Source organism: Eleutherodactylus coqui, chromosome 3, assembly GCF_035609145.1.
Source record: "Eleutherodactylus coqui strain aEleCoq1 chromosome 3, aEleCoq1.hap1, whole genome shotgun sequence".
Classification (NCBI taxonomy): Eukaryota; Metazoa; Chordata; class Amphibia; order Anura; family Eleutherodactylidae; genus Eleutherodactylus; species Eleutherodactylus coqui.
The window spans coordinates 82,995,012-83,019,495 of record NC_089839.1 but is presented as its reverse complement, the minus strand read 5'-3'; the positions used below and the strand labels follow the sequence as shown (position 1 = coordinate 83,019,495).

General features: G+C 47.0%; 1 protein-coding gene across 2 annotated transcripts in view; it reads left to right on the top strand.

Annotated features, from left to right (window-relative positions):
• The window catches only part of ABHD12 (abhydrolase domain containing 12, lysophospholipase), an 83,713-nt gene that overhangs the window by 25,592 nt on the left and 33,637 nt on the right, over positions 1–24,484 (top strand). The window contains exon 1 of one of the 2 annotated variants that reach the window (XM_066595797.1): positions 3,014–3,233. The exons of the other annotated variant lie outside the window; for it this stretch is intronic. Within the exon in view, the coding sequence (XP_066451894.1) occupies positions 3,085–3,233 (149 nt within the window). The 5' untranslated portion in view covers positions 3,014–3,084. Of the gene's footprint in view, positions 1–3,013; positions 3,234–24,484 lie in introns of those variants that run through there. 2 annotated transcript variants of the gene reach the window in all.

The following is a 24,484-nucleotide window of genomic DNA, read 5'->3' as shown; positions in this document are numbered from 1 at the left end:
TAGCGTCCTCGTCTCCATGGATCCGTCTAATTTCGCTGGCTTCTCGCTTTTTTAGACGCGCTTGCGCTGTGCGGTCTTCTGGCTGGTGAATGGGGCCGCTCATGCCGGAGAGCTGGTCACCACGTCGTCATCGTAGCTCCGCCCCGTCACGTGTGCCGATTCCAGCCAATCAGGAGGCTGGAATCGGCAATGGAACGCACAGAGCCCACGGTGCACCATGGGAGAAGACCCGCGGTGCACCATGGGAGAAAACAGCAGTGCATCCCTGGGAAAGGACCGGCGGCCATCTTAGGGAGAAGATTTATATAACTCCATATTTCGTCGGATCGGTGAGTAGCAAGCAGTTTAAAAACCGCTTTAAATTGCTATTTTATGCCAGGGGGGTGACAGGGGGAATGGGGTAATGTTAAATTTTGATGCTTGCCACGAGAGTGTCCCGCGCCGAAACAGGTTTTTTTTTTTTTCAATAGCCCCCCCCCCCCCCCTCCCTCCCATTCGGCGTGAGACAAACCCGATGCAGGGGTGTAAAAAGAAAACCGGATAGTACTTACCCGAATCCCCGCGCTCCGGTGACTTCTTACTTACCTTGCGAAGATGGCCGCCGGGATCTTCACCCACGGTGGACCGCAGGTCTTCTCCCATGGTGCACCGTGGGCTCTATGCGTTCCATTGCCGATTCCAGCCTCCTGATTGGCTGGAATCGGCACACGTGACGGGGCGGAGCTACGAGGAGCAGCTCTCCGGCACGAGCGGCCCCATTCAGAAGGGAGAAGACCGGACTGCGCAAGCGCGTCTAATCGGGCGATTAGACGCTGAAATTAGACGGCACCATGGAGACGAGGACGCTAGCAACGGAACAGGTAAGTGAATAACTTCTGTATGGCTCATAATTAATGCACAATGTACATTACAAAGTGCATTAATATGGCCATACAGAAGTGTATAGACCCACTTGCTGCCGCGGGACAACCCCTTTAAGTGTCAAATGATTTCCTGATGATGGTGAAATGTAATGACGACTGCGCTTTGGGGTCTACAGTGTCAAATGCCTCAGAGAGATCAAGAGCCCCCCAGGATGCTCTTCTGTGTTGGCCCTAATGGGGTTTTCCAGGGAAAATACTTATTCATGACCTATCCTCGGGACGTCACCAATAGTTGATCGGCTGGAGTCTGACGTTTGGGACCCCCAACCCATCAGGTGACAGCCCTGGAATTACACAGCAGTCTCTGCTCTGACCACTCTGCGGTGGATAAGCCATCCATAGTATTTTCCCTGGACACTGCGCTCTTCTGGTTTTCCTCTTGCCTCTCGGACCGCTCGTTCAGGGTATAATTTACCAGTTCTTCTCTTCTTCCCCTTGCTGTTGGGGTTCCTCAGGGTTTGGCCCCTGTTTTCCATCTGCACTGCCCTATATGGACAAAGTAGCAGCAGATTTGGCTTTCAGTATCCTCTCTACGCCGCTGGCACCCAGCTATATATAGTTTCTCCTGAGACCTGACCCCTTCACTACTGCAGACCACCCGTGCCAGTCTACCCGCTGTCCCTAACATCATCTCCTCTATGAAACTGGTTCTTTCAGAAACCTTTCTTGTTTCCACCCTTTACTACCTGACCTAAACCTGACATTTTCATCCCAGTGTGTGGTACTACTCTAAGGCCGGCGTCACGTGGGAGTATTTGCGCGTGCAATATTCTGAATATAGAACTGATTTATCCACACAAGAGGGAATTTGGTGCTGGCTGTCCGCGGCGCACATTCTGCAGCAGATCTGCAGCAAGATTCACACCATGTGATGCAGAGTTTGTGACGCTTCTCATTAAAGTTCAATGGAAAGGATGCAGTCTGCTGCGGATCTGCACCAAATCTGTGATAAAATGTGCATTAGGCTGTGCCTATTGCCTGCAGCACATTCCGCCCCATGTGGATATAACGTATACATCTTCCCTGATTGTCGTCTGCCGCTCTCCGTCCTGCCAATTATCTCAGACTAAGACCGCGCTCACAGGACTGGATATGAAGAGCGGACTCTGCCATCGCCGTCCGCTCGGACGATCTGCGGTAAAACATGGGCATTGGAAGGCATGCGTGTTTGACTTCTTTCCTCCCTTCTCACATATCCCACTCGCGGATATGAATTGCGCATTCCGTGAGCAGTAGAAAATTCTCAGCATGCTCTATTTTGCCGCAGAATCTGCGCAGAGGCCTCCATTGATGTCAGTAAAGACCCGCTGCCCATACACAATGACCATTACATATGGGCTGTGGGCACCCGCGGCATCGCTAACCGACGGCGTGGGAAATACAAAAACCCTGAACCTGCGCTACGCATGTCCGCCTGTGAGCCTCCGCAACACGGATCAGTCCCGTACACAGGGCTGCCGTCCGGGCTCACTGTGTGCCTCCCGCATGCAGAATCTGGCCCGTTCGCATGAGCCCGGCCTAAGCGCGGTTTCACGCGAGCGAAAGTGCAAAAAATGCACGTAATGGTGTGACTTTTTGCAGATCCCGGACATCTTTGTGCATTTTACTGTACTTTCTGCGCTGCCGGGGACCGTTCACATCCGCGGCGTCACCTAAAGGGCTGCGCAGCCTTAATTAGTCCCGGCGTGGTGGTTTCTCTGCACAATTGTGCAGTTGATTGCGCAATTTGACAGTATTGGGCGCGCATTTGCACCCCTTATAGTCTCCCATGGCGCCTTTTGAGACGCACTAATATAGAGCGTGCTGCGTTATTTTTTGACGCCATTGTGGGCAGTATCCCCTGTGAGGGGCTCATTCACATGTCAGTACTGCAGCGCTGCACATTCCCCTGCCGGCCCGGCTTGTCTGTGTACATGGTCGGCCTGTTTTGGTCAGTAATGTGGCATTTTTCGGTCCCCAAGCCCCCCCCCCCACCCCCCGTGTGACAGTCCGGGCGGGGGGTTGTCGGGACACACACGACAGCTCGTCCCCCGTCCCCCCTTGTGATTGGGCGGCCGGGGTCACGGGGGCGGCTCCTGTGTGCAGGCTGAGCGGGGAGGGAGCAGCACGAGCAGCCGAGCACTGCGCGCCGTCCTCCCTGATGTGCGCATCCTAGTCCGGCATGAGGAAGAGAGCCGAGCCCGCGGCCCGCCAGCATGACCACGGCTACGGGGCGGCTCCGCTGGACCGAGACTGCCGCCTGAAGAAGCTGCGGCTGCCGGGGCATTACCCGCCGGACTGCGACAGCGCGGGCATGAAGAGGCTGGGCAGGTAGGTGTGCTGCAGTACCTCACTGCAGTACCCGGGGATGTCCCTGGGTGCTCCCGGTCACCTCTTGTCTGTGCCGTGCACTGAGGGTAGAATACCCCCCTCTGCCCCAGTAGTGGCGACATAAAGCCGGGCAGGGTCGTCTGGACACTTCAGCGCAGTTTTGCGTCTCGGGACGGTTGCTGTAAGCCGCTCTCCTCGGTGCTGCAGTCTGCGGCTAGCAGTAAATAAGCTGACGCTGCAGAAGGGGTCGGCAGCGCTGAGTCAGCGCAAAACTTCTCTTGTCTCCGGACCCTATAGCTGTTGTGGGCTTTGTGCGTTCGCGCCTGACGGGGTCCATTATGTATCCCGTCCGCTCACAGGGGTTGTCATGGAGATTATATGTTTATATCCCCTGCTGTGAACGCCCAGAGTTTGGTATAAGATGTGGTTTGGCGCTCAGCAGGGTCACTACACGCTCACACCTGCGTTAGGGCTCCGCTTCCTTGCGCCGTTCGGTCACTAACAGCTGAACCGCTCAACCTCTGGACGCATACGAACAGCGCCGAACCGACCCGCTGACTATGGTGGGGGCCATTCGGTTGTAACTTGGCCGCTTAGTTTTTGGACGGGGGAGAACGCTCCATGCAGCGATTTTTCTTCCGATATTTTGAGCTGATTCTGCGTCCAGCCAACGCAGATGTGAAGCCGGCCGTATACCTTTAATCCTAAGGGTCCTTACACCAAACTATTGGGTCGCCCCTCAAATAGTTTTTTTTTCTTTTTTTACATCGTTCAGCGGGTGTTTTCACTAAGCCTCCATTCATTTCAATGGGGCTTCTCAGACGAGGGTTTTAGCGCAGCGTTTATCCCGCGCACTAAAGCTAAGGCTGTGTGTTGTCTTCTCAGCGTGTTTTTGGCGCCCTGCATTACCCTTTGAAATAAATGGGGTGCATTAAAAACTGTGTACAACGTTTTTAAAGTTGCTTATAATGCAATGGTGGCATCAGCGGCTACTTAGTGCCTTCTTGCTGCACGAAATAGGCAGTAAAAACGCTGCTCAACGCCCTAAATCGCTGCCTTTTACAAACGCTTGTGTGAGCGGCCTCGCCATGTCAGAGTTTGGGCAGACTGGTTATACAGCAGATACACTGTTGGCTCGGTCATCCCCATTCGTTGTATAAGTGTCTGAGAGGGGCAGAACGAGCGCGATTTACACCGGACGATAAGCGAATGAGACGACGATTTTTATATCTGCAGAAAGTGGACGAAAAGCGAACTACTAACGTCATCCGGTCGTCGGCTCGCGTCTAGACCAAACAATTATCATTCACTTTCACTCATTTGAACAATTATTATTACGTCTAATAGCACCTTTTAAAAGGGCCTTTACAGCTCGCCGCATCTGCTGCAGAACCTCATTTTTTAGGAGAACTGAAGCAGCCACTGAGTTGTATGTTACAGTGGCCGTACCCATGTTATACATGTCAGCTTGACCGACGGACCATCCGATGTAAATGAGGGTGCAGAGGTCTGGGGAAAGAAGGCTTGGGGACGTTGGATCACAACATGCCGCATCCTTAAGGGAAGATCAGCTGCTGTTAGTAGTGTCCCCTCTCACTATCAAAAACGCATGCACCCTTAGTTTAGCCTGCATCTGTATGGGGTGGTCCAGGGGTAGTCATCCCCGACTACCTCTACAGGACCAGTAGTGTGCCCTCTGTTAGTGCTGACCACCGTGGAGTCATCCCCGACTACCTCTACAGGACCAGTAGTGTGCACCCTGTTAGTGCCGACCACCGTGGAGTCGGCCCCGACTACCTCTACAGCAGGGGTCCCCAACTCCAGTCCTCAGGGACCACCAACAGGTCATGTTTTCACAATATCCCATGGTAAGAACACATGTGGCAATGTCTGAGGCACCGAGCATAATTACATCACCTGTGCAATACTGAGGAAATCCTGAAAACATGACCTGTTGGTGGTCCCTAAGGACTGGAGTTGGGGAACACTGCTCTACAGGACTAGTAGTGTGCACCCTGTTAGTGCCGATCACCGTGGAGTCGGCCCCGACTACCTCTACAGGACCAGTAGTGTGCACCCTGTTAGTGCCGATCACCGTGGAGTCGGCCCTGACTACCTCTACAGGACCAGTAGTGTGCACCCTGTTAGTGCCGACCACCGTGGAGTCGGCCCCGACTACCTCTACAGGACCAGTAGTGTGCACCCTGTTAGTGCCGACCACCGTGGAGTCGGCCCTGACTACCTCTACAGCAGGGGTCCCCAACTCCAGTCCTCAGGGACCACCAACAGGTCACGTTTTCACAATATCCCATGGTAAGAACACATGTGGCAATGTCTGAGGCACCGAGCATAATTACATCACCTGTGCAATACTGAGGAAATCCTGAAAACATGACCTGTTGGTGGTCCCTAAGGACTGGAGTTGGGGAACACTGCTCTACAGGACTAGTAGTGTGCACCCTGTTAGTGCCGATCACCGTGGAGTCGGCCCCGACTACAGGACCAGTAGTGTGCACCCTGTTAGTGCCGATCACCGTGGAGTCGGCCCTGACTACCTCTACAGGACCAGTAGTGTGCACCCCGTTAATGCCGACCACCGTGGAGTCGGCCCCGACTACCTCTACAGGACCAGTAGTGTGCACCCTGTTAGTGCCGACCACCGTGGAGTCGGCCCTGACTACCTCTACAGGACCAGTAGTGTGCACCCTGTTAGTGCCGACCACCGTGGAGTCGGCCCTGACTACCTCTACAGGACCAGTAGTGTGCACCCCGTTAGTGCCGACCACCGTGGACTCTGCCCTGACTACCTCTACAGGACCAGTAGTGTGCACCCCGTTAGTGCCGATCACCATGGAGTTGGCCCCGACTACCTCTACAGGACCAGTAGTGTGCACCCTGTTAGTGCCGATCACCGTGGAGTCGGCCCCGACTACCTCTACAGGACCAGTAGTGTGCACCCTGTTAGTGCCGATCACCGTGGAGTCGGCCCCGACTACCTCTACAGGACCAGTAGTGTGCACCCTGTTAGTGCCGACCACCGTGGAGTCGGCCCTGACTACCTCTACAGGACCAGTAGTGTGCACCCTGTTAGTGCCGACCACCGTGGAGTCGGCCCTGACTACCTCTACAGGACCAGTAGTGTGCACCCCGTTAGTGCCGACCACCGTGGACTCTGCCCTGACTACCTCTACAGGACCAGTAGTGTGCACCCCGTTAGTGCCGACCACCGTGGACTCTGCCCCGACTACCTCTACAGGACCAGTAGTGTGCACCCTGTTAGTGCCGACCACCGTGGAGTCAGCATCAGGTCATTCATTAGGAAAAATCATCATCACAGGGACAAGTTTTATCTTCTGTAAGCAAAGTCCTAAATATGAAACAAGATGTCTTCTAAAATGTTGCCAATGCCAAATGCCTGTAAGGCCGGCTTCACATCTGATGGTTCCTCCGCAGATCCGGCCCAAAATACCAGAAGAAATAGCGCTGCATGCAACACTTATTCTTCCGGTAAAATGCCAGTCAGCTGAGCAGAAACCGAACAGACTCCATTCTAGTCAGTGGGGTCTGTTCATTGCTGTTCTGTTTCGTCATAGGACGGAGCCCTTCAGCTGTGAGAATTCCCCCTTTCCTGCTTCCCAAAACAGAACAAGAAAGCGGAACCGCCGACGGGGATGTGATGGCAGCTTTACACAGCAATCTGTTTAAATGCAAATATGAGTTCTACACCCAATTTGTAATCCTTCTTACCCACTTTTATAAGGCACAAGTCCTACTGTTAAAGAGGACCCCTTCGCCATTCCTGATGTCATTTTTACTAGATACTTGCATTCCGCATAAATTAACAATTTTACATCTTTTTTTTTATAACGGCGTTGTCATCGCTCTATTATTCCTTCTGAATAACTATAAAGAGACAACTGGGCGTTACCATTCCCCTCAGAGGTGGGTTCATAATCGGAGAGCACTGATTGGATACTGTATGATTGGACCCCAAGTTTGAAAGGTCCACTTGTCAATTTATTTATGCATTTCTAGGAACAGTGCAACGTAGAGGAAAGCTCATTATTTCACGGTGAGTTAGATTATTTACTAAAGCCAAGGCCCAATGCACACAGGCGTATTTTCATTGTGGGCCTCTGCCTCCGGATTCCGCAGCAAATACTGCCCATAGACATGCTATGGAAAATCGCTTTTCCATGTCCATGAGTGGAAATCAATTGCAATTTTCCACTCATGGAGGGAAAATCGCTGCATGCCCCATTCCAGCACGGACAGCATCCATTGAAGTAAATGGAAGCTGTCCAATCCGCATCCTTTCCACAATGACATTGCGGAAGGGTCGTGGATTCAGTGTCAGCAGCACTTTCTATACAGCCGGCACATCCGCGATAAAGAAAAGACGACTGCGGAGAGGTACATAGGGGTCACCGGCCGAGCACAGGGTCAGATCCCACATGCGAAATCTGACCTGGCCGTGTGCAGGCGGCCAAACGTCAGGAGTTTTGACTGATCCAATTTTTAGTATTGACTAATAGTCGCATAGCTGAAACTTACAAGCTAAATCATGTGAAACCCCTTCTTAAATATGTTTCTTTTCAAGCCATTGCAAAGTAATTCTTTTCTGGAAAACGTAAATATTTGTATTTACCCGCTTAATGGGAATCTGTCGCTACCATGCCAACTGACTTCACTGGCTGGCAGGGGATGAAAAATCAATGACCTCTAATGCCCTCTCTTCTTGTAACGGGTCACTTACCCCTGCAGTTTGATTCCAAATTTGTCCTGTACCATATGGGGGAGAGGCATTTAGCTGTGAAGAGTCACACTGATTCATGAGCTGATGAGCTATCCGTGGCACACGGCTCGTTGCATCCCCTGGAAACCCTGTGTACCAAGGGTAAGGGGGTGAAGTTAGCTCGACTGCTCATGAATCAGTGTAGCTCCTCTCTACTGATGTACATATGGCATAGGATGACCTTGGAACGGAGGTATAAGGGCTTGTTTGGAGAAGAGAGGGCATTAGAAATGATTTATTATGTTTTTGCATACCCTGTCAGCCAGTGTAGTTAGTTTTGGCTTGAGATGGTGATGACTGATTCGCTTTAAGCTAGCATCACCATAAAATAGCTGTTGGAAGAATGCTTATTGCACCAATGTCACTCTCCCCAAATGTCTCTATAAGCATGCATGCTTGGATCTGTCACCTGCAATAAAGGAACAGGCGAGCCCAAATCCAGCGTGCTTGATCTTTGTATAATCAGAGTATACATTACATTGTTGGTACCCCCCCCCCCCCCCCCACACACACACACACACACACACACACACCTCAAAATTTTTGGGATGTGTATTTTTTTTATTTATTTGTATGAGAAGCTATGCATAGAACGAATGCCAATAAATGTTCTTAGTAATTGGCTAATGCAGCATTTTTGGGATCCTTATGGGTGCAGCACGAAGAGATCCCAGATGCGCAGCAAGTATTAGTCTATATTCATTCCAGCAGTATTTGTGTATAATTTGTGGCTTCTCCATAGTCAGTGGAGACGTAATCCGTATACAGATCCATATGGCATCCATGGAAGTGTCCTACTTTCTGTGGCACGACAACCTGATTGAGAACAGTCTAGTAACGAGATGGGATATGAAAATGATAACGAGTAAAGGGGACCCATTCATGACATAAGTGTGTGCAAACACTGAATTCTTCTGAATGCTTCACTTTATTTGTTTCTTGTAGCAAACACATTACCAACTAATAAACCGGTCTATAAGCCTGCGGTCCGTGTGAGGAGTATAATCCAGCTGATCTTGGGGAGACGAGCATGTAATCATGTCCTGTCTGCAGGGTCGCAGCAGGAAATCTCTGCTGTATGTGAAGACTGGGAAGAATTATAGCACTACCTTATACCATGTAATAGAAGGGCAGGAAGCTGTAAATAGAGGCAGGGTCTTTGAGAGGGGAGAAAAATTATGAAAACTGTAGTTTTCTTAATATGGTATTCCCTGCCCACAACAAGTTCCGGCAGCATCAAAACACAGGTGCAGCACGGGTGGACATGATAAATAAAAAGTAACTACTTAAAGCATAGCTAGATTTTCAGATGTATTTTCAAAAGAAGCCCCGCCATGTGAAAATGAGGAATAATACTATCCGGCCATTATGACTTTTTCCTACATTTTTTACAAATTCTTTTTGTCCCCTCTGCAGGCTGTATTTTGTCTTTTTTTTCTTTTTGCTTCCCCCCCCCCCCCCCCCTTCCACTCCCCCATTCCGTTATCTTTGAGCTGGTGGGAGGAGCCTGCTATTACGAGGTCTTCTGCAAAGAGAGAAAACTGCAGATCCTGCACTCTAATTGTCTGTAAGGTCACTCTCACACAGGCGCTTTTAGCGCAGTAACAACGCAGGCAAACAAAGCCAATGACATTCCCACTTTCACTTCCCCTTCTGGTGGCGTAGAACACTGCATTAAAAATGCAGTAAAATGCTGTACACAGCATTCTACTTATTTTTTGACAGCGTTTGAAACGCTCTCCGTTGATTTCACTGGGCAATGCAATGCACTTAAAAACGCTTAAATGTCCGAAAATAGAGCAGACAGTGCTAGAAACGCCACATCCAAACGCTAGTCTATGTTGAAATCAATAGGGGTGTTTTAGAGCGTTTAGAAAAAGCGTGTGCGTGTGGCCTAACACAAAGTTATACCATCACATAGAGGACACTAGAGAAGTACTGAGCAGTGGAGATGTGAATAAATAAGCTACCATTAGCACTACCTTCACGTTTGTGTGAGTCTCTGCTTCTCTCCTCTACCTTTCCCTCTTCTCTCTATACACTTAAGTGTGCCGCATGAATTATCCCTTTCATTCACTTTTTATTCAACTTTTTAAATCTCTATTAACCCTCTTAGTGGCACGCCTGGAAAATCTCTGGGGCTTGCTCCGCTGACCATGAGTTAAAATTGTTATAATGTATTCTTCCATTACAAAAAATGTTGCAATGTGATTATTGCTTTCCTTAATAAATACTTGCAAGATTAAATTGCATCATTTAGAAAACCTGTCCTGTGAGGCATGACATGGTAATAATAAACCAGCCACTGAAGGGGTTAATAGAGATGGCTGTCACATGATAACAGGCAGTGAACATAGGAGAAGGAAGGGAGACCCCTCAGTGGCCAGCACTTTAAGCCTGGGTTCACTCAGGGCGGATTTGCCGCGGTTTTGCCGCGGATTACCGTTGCATATCCGCACTGCGGCAAAACCGCTGTGTTTGCAGTGCAATGCAGCACAAATGAGTTTTGCAAAAAAAGCTGTTCTCACAGGGCGGATTTTTTTCCGCACAGCCGCAGTGCGGAAATGCAACTGCGGCGTGGTTTTCAAAGAGGCAGCATGTCCATTCTTCGGTGTTTTCCACCGCGCTTTTTTGTCCATAGACCTCTATGGACACAGCAAAATCCGTGGCAAAAAGTTAAAAACGCTGCGGAAAAAAACGCTTGCGGATTTTTCCGCAGGAAATTCCGCAAGCCAAAGTCAACCTTTGAAGCGGTTTTGCCGCAGAAGCATTTCTTCCGCGGCAAATCCGCCCTGTGTGAACCCAGCCTAAAGGGTCTATTCAGCACAAACGTAACTTACAGTAAACCAAATGATTTGCACTTCTGCTAGTTGTTACGTTGGCTGTTAAATAACCACAAGCTGTTTGAATAGTTAGTGGCCATTTAATATCTACTGTGGCATCACATGGGGATTATTCGGCACACATGTAGCTAGTTTTTCTATATTTCTCATTAGCTCAGAAAAACTCTTTAAAGCAACCCTCCGGTCCTGGGCAAACAAAGATGGCCACGCTTTCTCTGACTACTTGATGCACATTGCACACTAGTATGTGTTGGTGGTCTAAGACACTAAATGTAGGTCATGTGGGCAGCACTGCCCAATCACAATGGGGTGCAATGTATCAGACGGATGGATACTAATGTACAGTGTGCATCAGGTAGTCCGAGAAAGAATGGCCGGACGTTTTTGTTTGTCCAGGACAGGAGGATCAATGCAGCCAAACCCTGCCCAACCATGGTTGGCAATGGCCACATGATCTTGCCGATGCTGGCAAGATCGTGTGGCCCTCTGCAGCCGCGGGTGCATGCGTTTAAAGCATCAAGGGCCCACAGTCTAACAAATGTTTGATTGTTAATCTAGCTAGAAGTCCTGTATCTCGCCTCCAGCCCTCTAATTGCGCCCCCCCCCCCCCCCCCCCCCCGCTCCACAGACAAGATTGCAGTGTTGGCCATCTTCCTGCTATAATTGCTGCATACTTTATAGTAACATTTATTCTTATTTGGGCTTAGCTGGACTCTTTTTCCTCTTTCAAGGCTGTTGGATTCCTGCTGCAGCGCTCCTTCGCTCCTCCTTGTAGGGGGTTTCCATTACATGCTGTGGATTTCAAGAATAGATTTTTAGATAAACAAATGTAATTTTTAGTTTATTGCCTCCGTTAAAGTCACGCTTTTAGCTTTATGGCATACTGTAGTTCCAAATTGCCTGCTGAAATGCTTAAACCGTACCTGTATTTCCGGTCTTCAAAATAAGCTGTCGTGTATACACGAGGAATAGCTATTTCTGGCCATGGCATGACCTATAACTGCCTGCAGCTTTTCCTTCTGCAGGCTCTCTAAGGCCTCATGCACACGGGAACGCACGGATTCCTTGTGGGAAATTTCCGCACGTAATCCTCCCGTGCTTGCGACCCTGCGTACCTGTCAGAAGTCATCTTCTTTCTGTATGCGGATGTGCAGCCGGCACATATGCGCAGTACAGAGGACGCTGCGTCGTTGCCTAGGCAATGATGCAGATCCGCAACACTTCTGCAATGCCCATTGCAGAAGTGCTGCGGGAGGGACGTCTTCTATTGACTTCAAGGGAAGCCGTCCCTGCATATCCGCTCTGAAAATAGAGAATTCTGGGGGGGGGGGGGGGGGTTTGTTTGTTTGTTTTTTTTTATTTTGTCACATAGTGGACGCAAATAAAATCGTCTGGTGTGCGTAGAGAGAGGAATCTCGACACACATCAATGGGTACATTGAGCAGCGGATCGTCCGCACCGGTTGACAACTTGCCCTGTGTGCATTGGGCCTTATTGTCAGATTTCACTGAGCTACTGTGCAGCAACACACACGGAAGAGGTTGTCCTGCTCCCCTATCTCCCTCTAGCACACCCCTAGAGGCGGCAGTGGCACAGAGGACATTATGTATCGGTGCTCAGCAGTGTAGCTTTTAATCCACCACTTGGGAGAGACAGAACATTTATGAGAGCCTTCAGTAGAGATGAGCGAGCACGCTCGGATAAGGCAGTTACTCGAGCGAGCATGGCTCTTCTTCAGTAACTGCATTCTCGTCCAAGCGTTTATGGCCACCTGTAATCTCATCTCTAAGTTGAGAAGCTGTATCATTGTTTCTGAAGATAGATCAAACCTTCACTGAAAGAAATCTATGTTCTCTCCATACCTAAAGTGATCTAGCGGCCTTTGTGACCTAGTATCCCTGTGGCCACAGTTAATGCAATATGTTTTAATGGATCTTGTTTAGTAGAACAAGTTTCATCGTCCCTTTCCAGTTTTGTTATCAGATGTTCCATTGGCAGATGCCAAACGTGCCGAAATTGCCACCGCTATTGCTTGGACTAGTACCGAAAAGCAGTTAAAGGTCTTTTTCACATCTCCAATATAATTTCCATTGTTGAGCTCTGTCCTAGAAGCCAAACAGGGAAAATGTCGGAGGTAGTAGATATGGCACGGACTGTACCTGAACAGCGCTTGATGGGACCCCTTGACTGTAACGGGGTCTTCTGGCATACTGCCCGGAACTTTCCAGGATGGAAAGCACAGCCTCTATCGCAGACGTAAACATGGACTTTACTGACTGCTATCTAGTGCTGAGAGTTTGACTCCATCTGCCATCCACAAGCCTAAAAATTTGCGTCCTCTTTCAAACGTTTTCCTGTAGGAAACCATGAAAAGTGTATCTTTAAACTGCAGCAAGCTTAGATCACCTCCTCGCTAGAATTTCTGTTGTTTGGCTCTGCCATAGAAGCCTGGCAGACCCCATTGGTTATAATGGGGCCCGGTGGGCTTATACCATGCTGCCCGGCAGTTTCCCAATCAAAATAGTGAACATGCCCGAAGTTCTGAATTCTGTCTGGTTGGGTTAAAGGGGTTGCTTCGCAACAGACATTTATCACTTATCCACAGGTGAGGGGAAAAGCTCTCATCACTTGTGTCCGCACTTCCGTGACCACTTAGAATGAGGGTCCTGAGCCCTCGTTCCTCCTGTCTGGACAGCCACAATGAGATATTTTAATAGAGCCACAGAGCACATGCTCAGTCGGCACTCCATTCAAAGTTTATGGGACTGATGGAGATGGCAAAATACAGCACTTGGTGGTTCTTGTCAGCCCCTTAGACTTTGAATGCAGATCCGCAACACTTGGGCAGCAGGTTACATATTCGGCTGATATTCTTCCATTCAAAGTTTTTCTTCCTGGCGGCTTGGCACCGCTGTTCTAGTGATCAGTCCTGACAGTGAAGCCCCCAGTGATCACCATTTTTCACCTAACCTATGGATAGCTGATACATAGTTGGAAAGTCTCTTGAAATACTCTTGTCTTTGTAACCTTGTTAGGTCACTTATTTGTATTTCAAAGAAAGATTTACAAGTGCACAATAAAGTGTAGATGACAAACCTTATAAATAGAAGGTAATCCAAAAGTCATTTAAGGACAGATTTATGGCCCGGCGTTGGGCATGAAATGATTGTACATAGTTATATATACAGTGAAACCTCTCCAAAACTTTTTAGTTACATCATATACAACATCTACTGGTTGTCTTCTTGGGGGGCGATGCTCTCAAAGAAGACCTAAAAAAAATAGTGCAATTTTGGGTGATTTGAATCCGATTTTACTGTAAGTCTGATTTGCTTAAAAAGTTTAGTAACTTTGAAAATCCATCTCCTAATTTAAGTTACAGATGCTGTATTATATGCCAGAGCTGTATTCACAGTTCAGCTGATTGTCATTGGAAATGGCGAACAAGCTCACTGTGACACTTAGTGCTGTGGAAACATTAGATTATTGGGTTGTCTGGAGTAAAGGCTAGATGTATCAGTGCTGATAACATGTATAGCTTTGAGACAGCAAGGAATGATGGGAGATTCGGAGGCCCCTTTAACTGTAACGCTGGGTTCACATGAGGCCGATTTGCCAAGGAACTTTTGAAGCATGCTGTCCGCATGGAAATCCTGTGGCATTTACAGTAGCAGTAAAGTCAATGGCGCTATATGAGGCATCTTCAACTCCTGCAAGCAGCCGAAAACGGACAATGACACAGGAGCGCTCCAAAGTGAAAGCGCAGGTAGTCTGTAAAAATCAATATAAACCTTTAATTCTGCATATAAAATGCTTATTCTTGTACAAAATGATCTAAGCAGCCAGAAGGGAGGATCAGAGGAGTAAAGTGTCCCAGAAGGGCTGGCATGCACTCATTAGCATTACGCACAGGGAGTCTTTCATCTGGGAACCATTGGATGCAAGAGTAGATTTGCACGCAGCCGATTTACTGCAGAAGGTTGACTGTCCCTTTAATCTGAGCTTGCAGAAATCCACGTGCTTACGGCCAAACTAACTCCTTTCAGATAAATGCAACTGATTTTCTGCAACAAAGCTGCTGCCTGCGTCTGTGTACCCTTGGCACATCTAGACGACGCCAGCCTAAAATAAAGGGCTCCGTTGACTGTACAAAGCATGCAATCCTGCAGCAGTGACAAGATCCAAAGAATAGCACTAAACCAAAACTGGGATTTCCTCCCCAAATTCTTTTGTTAATAAAATATTATTTTTCTGCTATTATTGTGCAAATGCCCCGGGCGGGCGGCTCAGTGCCAACGACTTGCGGCACCACCTCCGAGCACAGTAAAATGGCCATGTACTCCCTTGTCTTAAAGAAACAAATGTGGTCTGAAAAGAAAAATGTGCCCGCTGAAGCATGTTTTTAGAGGAGGGTGAAAGGAGCTGACTGCTGTAGCTGCCGGCGGCAGTGCCTCTGTGCGCTGCCAGGATACGGTGCCCTCTCCCTGGGTTTTTCTCACAGCTCTGAACATATTGCAGTCTATAAATAGGGAACGGCGTGTGGCGTCAGCTGGCATCGCATCCTCCTCATTTACACAAGCTTTTCTTGGATTTTAGTAGCATTTGGACGGCTATCACTTTTATTAACGTTTACCTTGCTGTTAGTATTTATGGCTGTCCCCTCCTGCTGTCAGACACAATAGAAAGCTGTTATAATATCAATGTTGCGCTATAATTTTAGCTTTTCACATGAAAACTGATGAGCACAAGTGCGCACATTGCAGTTTTATTTTTTTCATGCAATTCTATTGCCAAAAACAGGAATCTATTGATGATAGGAATTAAAAAAAAAAACTGCAGTGATGTGCAAAATGTGTGGCGTTCAGGTTTTACGTGACCAGTAAGTGTATTCTCCATCCATCTATGGTGGACAGCGATAACGTCTCATCTGATTTACTGTACTGAATGCTTTGCAGGAAGCAGTTATTCTAGAATCTCCTGATTATTATAGTAAATTACAGCCTTGCAGCACAATTGCTGACTTACCTTTTTTTATAGTATCCTGTGCGCTGCCGTCACTTTAGGGTCCGATGTTCCTTTTGTTTTAAATGCCTATGTTCAAGGCTTTTTCTTTTTCTAGGCCATTGCTCATCAGAGCCGCTAAAAAGAAGTGGGATTTAGCCTGCAACATCAGGATGAAATATAATGTAGAGCATATGTGGAGATAAAAAGGCCAAACACCCCGGTTACAATGCCATATTATGTTGAAAAATCCAATATGGTGAATCATTTCAGGTTTATTTCCACCTCTGTGTGACCCTTTATCTGTACAATTCTATGAAAAAACCAAAGGGAAATCTTTTAGGGTGCAAAAATGTTAAAAAAAACAGAACTAAAATAATGTGGTTGTACAAGTGTGAACACCCTCTTATATTTGAGGATGGGGTTGTGTTCAGAATCAGCCAATCACATGTAAAATAATAATATAGTAGTCAGCACTCTGCTGCCATTATGTACAGGGATTCTGATCTCCCCCATATAAAGTTCAGCTCTTCTAGGAGGATTTCATGACCTTTTCTTAGTAGCATTGTTCAGCAAAAGCTGTAAAGAGCTTACAGTTCATCTAAGGCAGTGTTCACCAACTCCAGTCCTCAGGGACCGCCAACAGGTCATGTTTTCAGGATTTCCTCAGTATTGCACAGGTGATGTAATTATTGTCGGTGCCTCAGACATTGCCACAGGTGTTCTTACCATGGGATATCCTGAAAACATGACCTGTTGGGGAGCCCTGATCTAAGGGATCAGATTGTTGGAAGGTATCAGCAGGAGAAGGGACCAAACATTTCCAAGGCATTGCATACATCATGGGACACAGTGAAGACCGTTAGCAAGAAGTGGATTAAATTTGGCACAACAGTGACATTACCAAGGACTGGATGTCCATCAAAAGTTGATAAAAAGACCAGAAGAAAATTGGTGCGGGAGGCTGCCAGGAGGCCTACAGTAGTAATAAAGGAGCTGCAGGGAGTACTGGTTGTATTGTGCGTGTGACAACCATCTCCCTTTTTCTTCATATATCTGGGCTGTGGGGTAGGAGGGCAAGACGGAAGCCTTTTCTAACAAACAAAAACATCCAGACCCGGCTATGTTTTGCCAAAACCTACATCTAGTCTTCCAGAAGTATATGGAAAACCTGTTATGGTCTGAGAACAGGGTTGAACTTTTTGGGCATAATTCCAAAAGGTATGTTTGGTGCAAAGCCAATACTGTGCATCACCAGAAGACCACCATACCCGCAGTGAAGATGGTGGGAGCAGCATTATACTTTGGGGCTGTTTTTCTGCTTCTAGAACTTGGGCTTTAGTCAAGGTGGAGGGAATTAAGAACCGTTCCAAATATCAGGATATTTTGCCATAAAACTTTCAGGCCTCTGCTCAAAAGTTGAAGATGAACGGGCATTTCACCGTTAAACATGACAATGACCCAAAGCATACCTCCAAATAAACAAAAGAATGGGTTCAAAGTTTTGGAATGGCCCAGGCTCAGATCCCATTAAAGATCTGTGGGTTGACCTGAATAGGCTAGCTTTTGCAACCCGCTTGTATCAGTAAGCCTGGTGTGTCTAGGACCATTGTCCCCCAAACAAGACTGCCGTTTTTGGAGATTCTCTGACCCAGTTGTCTGCTCAACACAACTTCTCCCATTTTAAAGTTGCTCACATCCTTGCACTTGCCCGTTTTTCTTACTTCCAACACATCAGTGGCAAGAAATGACCACGTGCTGCTTAATATACTTTCTCAAAAAAGAAAAAAAAAACCTAGGAGGAGGAGTTTTGCTGCAAAACCAGGCATGCAGTTCCATCTCAGGCAGATATGTAAATGGTGAGGCATTCATGTATACTTGCCTTCCTTGCAAAGTCTCTTCCCTGAGAGTTCCTGCTGTTCTGTAACACTGTGGGATGCTTTGTCTTTGGTCACTCCATGATGTCCTCATGAAATAAGAAAACTTCTTTCAAGTTAATTGGGCTTTTAGTGCTTTTTCTGAGGTACAATTTAACTACACGTCTCTTTTCTTGACAAATATAGTACATTTTATGACTGTTTGTAATTGTGCCCGGGCATCTTGACTTCTACCCCCTGAGATCGGTCTGCATGGTCTTTAGAAACCAGCTAACAGATCTGCTCTATGTGGCTTTTGGAAGGAGAAAGTCATCTGCCAAAGTTATTGCTTTGTCAGCATTTTTGGGTCGATGTTTTTATAATCCAGGCATGAACATTAGCTGAATGAATTTGTAGAAAGTGGTATTGCACTGATTTGTTAAATCGTGTTGGTGTCTTGGTTCATCCATTTCATACGTATATCTCTTGCAGACTGGTAAGAACGTCTTCTCTTGAGTTTTCTGAACCGCCGCCTGTGGGTTTCGTCCCTGATTTCTGATCTCCTTTTTATAACCAAGTCCTAGTCACTTGCATCCCGTATAGTCTTGTGGCTATATGCTAGCTGGGCTTATCCAGTAAGATATGGTGCTAGTCTTGCCATAAGCTGTTCCCTTAGGCCAGGGAAAAGATAGTTAAATATGCCTCTGTAACCTCTGGCGGAGTAGGTTTGTCATGTGAGGGTCTTTCCAAGTTGACCGTCACAGGTGGAACTGTTTGCTGTTCACATAGGGTTTGGAAGAGGTCTGTCCAATGTTCATTCTGACGTTGCAATTCTGTATGATTTCTCCTGGCTTCCTCAGTTTGTCTTTTTTTTCTGCTTCAATCTGCTGCATAGCCGGCGATTTCATCAAATCAGCAATGCTTTCAGATTAAAGATGAGCGAGCATACTCTCTAAGGACAAATACCCGAGCAAGTATTGTCCTTCTCGAATACCTGCCAGCTCGTGAGAAAAAATTCAGGTGCCAGGGGGGTGAGCGCTGTGTTGCGGGAGTGAGCAGGAGGGAGAGAGAGATCCCCCCCCCCCCCCCCCTCTCCCCCCTGCTCACTCCCGCAACACAGGAGCAGGAGGGGGGGTGAGCGCTGTGTTGCGGCAGTGAGCAGGAGGGAGAGAGAGATTCCCCCCCCCCCCCCCCCCCCCTGCTCACTCCCGCAACACAGCGCTCACCCCCGCCGGCACCCGAATCTTTTCTCACGATTGGGCAGGTATTCGAAAAGGACAATACTCGCTCTGGTATTTGTCCTTAGCGAGTATGCTCGCTCATCTCTAGTTCAGATAGTCTTTTCGGCAGACTTGGACCTACTGGAGCGCCAGCTCCCTACTCCTTTGCTTCTGCATCACTCTATTCAGTCTATCCTGACTTTTTTTTAGGTCGGGCACCTTGACTTTTTTCATTTTTTTTTTCACGTGTATTCTCAATTTGGTTTGGAGATATTGTCCCTTTTGATTTAACGCACCTGGAACAGGTCTTGTACTTTACTTCTTTGAACCCTTGGAGAGTCCTAGGAGTAATACTCACGCTTGACCCCACTGCTGCCACCATATGTTAAACTTGGGATATTCAAAGGAGCAATGGGTTGCTTTGTGTGACCCTTTATGTAAGTGGAAATTTCCACAATCCTTTTCAGAGTCTCTTAATAAAATCATTGAATTGTTGCTGGTCTGCCTCTTCTAGCCATAGAGCAGACATCCTGTCGCAGCTTCACCAGTGCAGGTAAGTGATGCTTTCACTCAAAACAGGTAGACACATTTTCTTTGGAGCATTTTTCTCAGTTTTTATGCAGTGTTTACAGGAAACAAGTGAAACAGAACGATAATCATTTAGTTTAAACACGAGCCACCGACTGACTAATGAGAATTGTGCGCTTACCGACTACCCAAACACGGAGAAGCTGGTGAGCTCTGCCCATGTTGTACACTATTTATCTTGCACGGCAAAAAAAATAAAAATAAAAGCCCAAAAAATGCAGACAAAATGCTTGTTTTGTTTATTTTGCCTCGCAAAAAATGCAATAGAAGGGATCAAAAAAGCTGTATGTACCCCTAAATGCTACCAATAAAAACTAAACTACAGCTCGTCACACAAAAAACAACCCCTCACAGAGCTCCGTCCATGGGAAAATAAAGTTATGAGACTTTGAATACAACTATATAAAAACTAATCCTTTCCAAAAAAAAGGGTTTTTATTGTGCAAGAGTGGAAAAACGTGAAAAAAAAAAAAATTTGGCATCGTATTCGTACCTGCCTGCAGAGAAAAACTGCCATTTATGCCGCATGATTAATAGTGTAAAATAAAAAGAATTCATTTGTTTTCTTTCTCTGCCCTCCAAAAAAATTAATAGAACTTTTACAAAACATATATACCCAAAAATGGTACCAACAAAAACTAGTTTTGCCACGCAAAAAGCAAGCCCTCATACGGCCATGTTGACAAAAAAATAAAGTTATGGCTTTTGAAAAGTGGCGATGAAAACTACCCAAAAATCGTTGCATCCTTTGGGCCAAAAGCGACCTTGTCCATAAGGGGTTAAACATACAATCTACTTCTTCACAGGTGATATGCATCAGGTGATTGACTGCATCCCGTGTGCTCTAGGGATATGCTTGTGGCTGCTATCCCAGTATAACCGCTCACTAGATAGTTGATCTTGGCTTAACCCCTTAAGGACCAGACACGTTTTAGGGATCTAACCCATGTGGTAGTTTTGCAGCCCTATTTGTCTTCAGCTCCAAAAATTATTTTTGCTGCATTTTTTTCCCCCATGTCATTTGGGGATATACTTCCTTTTTTTTTTTTTTTTTTCATTTAATTTTTTTGCCTTTTTTTTTTTTTAAGCTAAAAAATTCATTTAATTTGTATATTTATGCTGTGAAGTACAATAAGTGTTCCTTATTTTGTTTCATACATTTTATATATAGAATTTGTATAGTCTCGGATTGCAGGGCATATCCATAGGAACCCTAATGACAGGGGAAAATATTCCCCTGTAGTGACAGTAGTCCCTAACAGAGCTGATCGGGGTCTGACCAAATGACCAATAATAGGAACATCATGTTCCAGTTTCAGAATTTCTGATCTGACCTTTTTTGGCGCAACCACCTGTTAGTACTTGCTCTCCTGTCTTTGAATGACTACACACCCTGTACAGCATCTTATTTTCCACTAGGAAGAAGGGTGTAGCAGGTTTCCTACCACTCTTATCAACCGCTTTACAGTTAGTTAAACCTTGCTCATACAGTGGATGTAAATCAAATGCAATCCATGTCCAACAGTCCAGCATTTATATACTTGTCTTCCTTGGAAAGTCTTGTCCTAGAGACCTCCTGGTGTTCAGTATTAGTGTATCTTGACGCCAACGAAGCTAGGGATTTGACAGGGAAAACGCCCCTCTCACACCCCCAGCTCCTGATAAGGTCAAGAGCAGAAGGTCCTGGAGGTTGCAAAAGGGCTGCTATGTGACTGAGCAGCTCTCCGCAGCCAAACGGGTCTCCCCCGCTGCCTAAAAAGGATTTTAAATGTTGCCAGGGCACTGTAGCCTTCAAGCTCTCCTTCTCCCGGAGGTCTATGCGGGCACAGCCTGTAACTCTCAGTTGGCCGTGGCTGTAGGCTCCGTGCTCTCCTTAGGCAGTGTGCGGTGGGGGACGCATATAAGCAACTTGTGTGCGTCGCTGCAGACTCCCTGCGCCTGTGTGTATGGACGGCTTCTTGGAGTTAATGGAGGGCCACCGCTCTGTCTTCCCTGCTGTGCAGCGCAATTGTACTTTCATGTGGGGGTGTGGCCCGCTTCACGGTACTGCGCCTCCTGAGTAATGAGGAGGCCGCTCAGCGCTGTTACACAGACCGGTGTCCCGGCATGTGGTAAAACAGCGGGGAAGGCTTATTATGCTGCCACAATCCTCCCCTGCGACCCCGCTCACCTCTTATACACAGAGCGGGGTGCCGACTTCTGCTGCGCCGCCGGGTAAAGGGGGTTTCAGATGCCGCAATCCTCGTCTGCAGTAGTGGCGTACCCAAAGAGCCATAGCTGCAGCCCGCCGTGCCTTCAAAGGACTTTGAGCTGCAGCATTACGTTAGTGGGCTGCCAGGACCTGAGAGGACCTGAGCTGTGCAGCCAATCAGTTACAGGGGGCGTCACCCCCCCTGTCAATCTTGACTCCACCAGGGCTTCCTGGTGGCGTCAAGATACATTAATACCCTGCTGTTCTGTAACACTATAAGATGCTTTGTCTTTGGGTGACTCCATGATGTTCTCATGAAATTGGAAACCGTCTTCCAATATTTCCTTGTAGTCACTAACAGAGCTGATCTGGGTCTGATAGGACCCTACAGCTCTGCCATGGTGGGGCGCACCCGGCTGTCACGTGTTCACCAGCTTAAATAGCAGAAGTGCCAATTCATAGCGTTCATTGAGCACTATGTAGCCTGCAAGAGAGAAGACAGAAATGGTTAAAAACCGCTTCTCCTATGGGTTCTGCTTAGAGATGAGCGAGCGTCGTCGCTAAGGCAAACTACTCGAGCGAGTAGTGCCTTATGCGAGTACCTGCCCGCTCGTCTCAAAAGATGTGGGTGCCGGGGGGGGGGGGGGGGGGGGGAGATCTGTCTCTGTCTCTCGCTCACTCCCGCAACTCAACGCTTCCCCCCGCCGGCTCCCGAATCTTTTGAGACGAGCGGGCAGGTACTTGCAAAAGGCAATACTCGCTCGAGTAGTTTGCCATAGGGAGTACACTCGCTTATCTCTAGTCCTGCTACATTGGAGTTTTAATCCTGTGCTGTATTTTTACCATCGACTCAGATTAAAGCCCAGGACGAAGCGCCTTTTCGGGTTAAAATTGGGGTCAGCAGGTCCTTGTAGCAAAATTACCTATGAGGAAAGCAGTTATGATTATGTAGGACCAACAGTTTAAGCCCCAGGTTTTTGTTTCCATATGGAGTCTACTTAAGAATTCACAATGATTACCATCAAAATGTTAAGTAGTATTTACCCAGTGACATAAAAATAAGCACATTGCATTGATACAGCGTGTTCTCGCTGGCAACAATTGTTTTACAATATACAGAAACATTAACTCTGCCAAGTGGACTTGTTTCAGATCTAGCTGATCTGAAGATTGATACATTATTGCCTCCGGTCCATTCATCTGAAGTGTAGCGGTTGTAGGGTAACCACCTGCTTCTTGTGCTGTCTGCAGAAGAACATGTTCAGCGGTTGCTCAAACTGCTTTCCTTCTTGTACATAAACTTGTTGCAAGGTGTGATTATAGACCTGCAAACAATGTAGGAAAAGCCAGCTTCTTCAAATGGATTCTTTTTTAAGCTGGGCTCATATATGACCACGTGTGCCGCACGCAAATCTCTCTAATGCAGGCACGCAGCAAGTACGCAGCAAGTACGCAGTGCACATGTCATATGCGCCAAAATAGAACATGCTGTGATTTTTTTTTTTTTTTCTTTGTGTGGTTTACACGGGCCGATGATTGCTCAAACAACAGTTTGAGTGATCACTTTGAGCGATCATTTTGCATAAAGTATTAAGTAGCTACTCAGCTACTTAAATACCAATTAGATGTGTAAATGAAGCCCTCACTGAACACAGTTTATTATCTGCTCCTTTGTTCTCCATGAAAACAATTCTATCAGCACTCTTCCACCCCCACCCCCTCTGGTGGAGAACTGCTGATAAAACTAAATGACTATTTTTAGGTTGGACTGAATTTAAGGATCAGCCAGCAGTGCCCAAAAAGCGCACGATGGGCGCGCATTTACATGCAACGATTATCGTTAAAACAATCGCCAATGAGCTTTTTTTGTTTAGCGATCATTGGCTGGTGTTAATGGGCCTTACTGTATGGTAATCAACTGACAGGCTGGGACCCATACACCTCGCACGAGAATTTACAAGTCACATGGATCTGATTTGGCTCAAGAATAATAAATCTATGATTATATCGCAAAGTTATGCAAACAGAAATAAAAATGGAATGTAATATATCGTGCACACAGATAATACAAGTCAAATGTGTTTGGGAGACCCAGAGGAAAAAGTGTCTTATTAGGGTCCTGTAACATACTGGGCCATTTAACAAATTGTGAACAAAATTGGCATTTTACTTTAATTTCATGGGAACAGGTTTTTGTTGGTAAGGCGGTATATTGGAGTAACTTTGTTCCTAACATCAGGGCACAAGCACTTGCTCGACCAAGGGGGAAATATTATGAATGAATATAGAATATTTGGCATTTGATAACTGTAATTCCTAACTTATTATAGCTGTTGTAGCTCTTTTCCAGTTGCCCTTTGCTGTCCTGTTTGGCTTTATTGTCTCAGCATAAATCTAGAATGACGCGAAATCTCCCAACACTAAGTGATTTGAGACGGGTAGATGGCAAGTCCTACAGAGACTAGCCTCCTCCTTCACTGACTTCCGTAGTATCAAGAGCTGATCTGCCATCATGATCTTCCTTCACAGCTAAGCCGCAGTGACCTCTCATTTGAGCAGTGATCAATGTAACTCCGTGCTCTTCACTGTTCAACTCGCATCAGTTCCACCCCCAGAAAGCGGAGAGAAATTGGGTTGTCTTTTAATTCAGCACACATTGCTGACGCAGGAAGATGATTTGAGCTCTGGGATGGCGCACGTACGAGATGCTCAGGGACCCTCACTTTAAAAAAATTGCTTGGTTAATAACGATCGTCG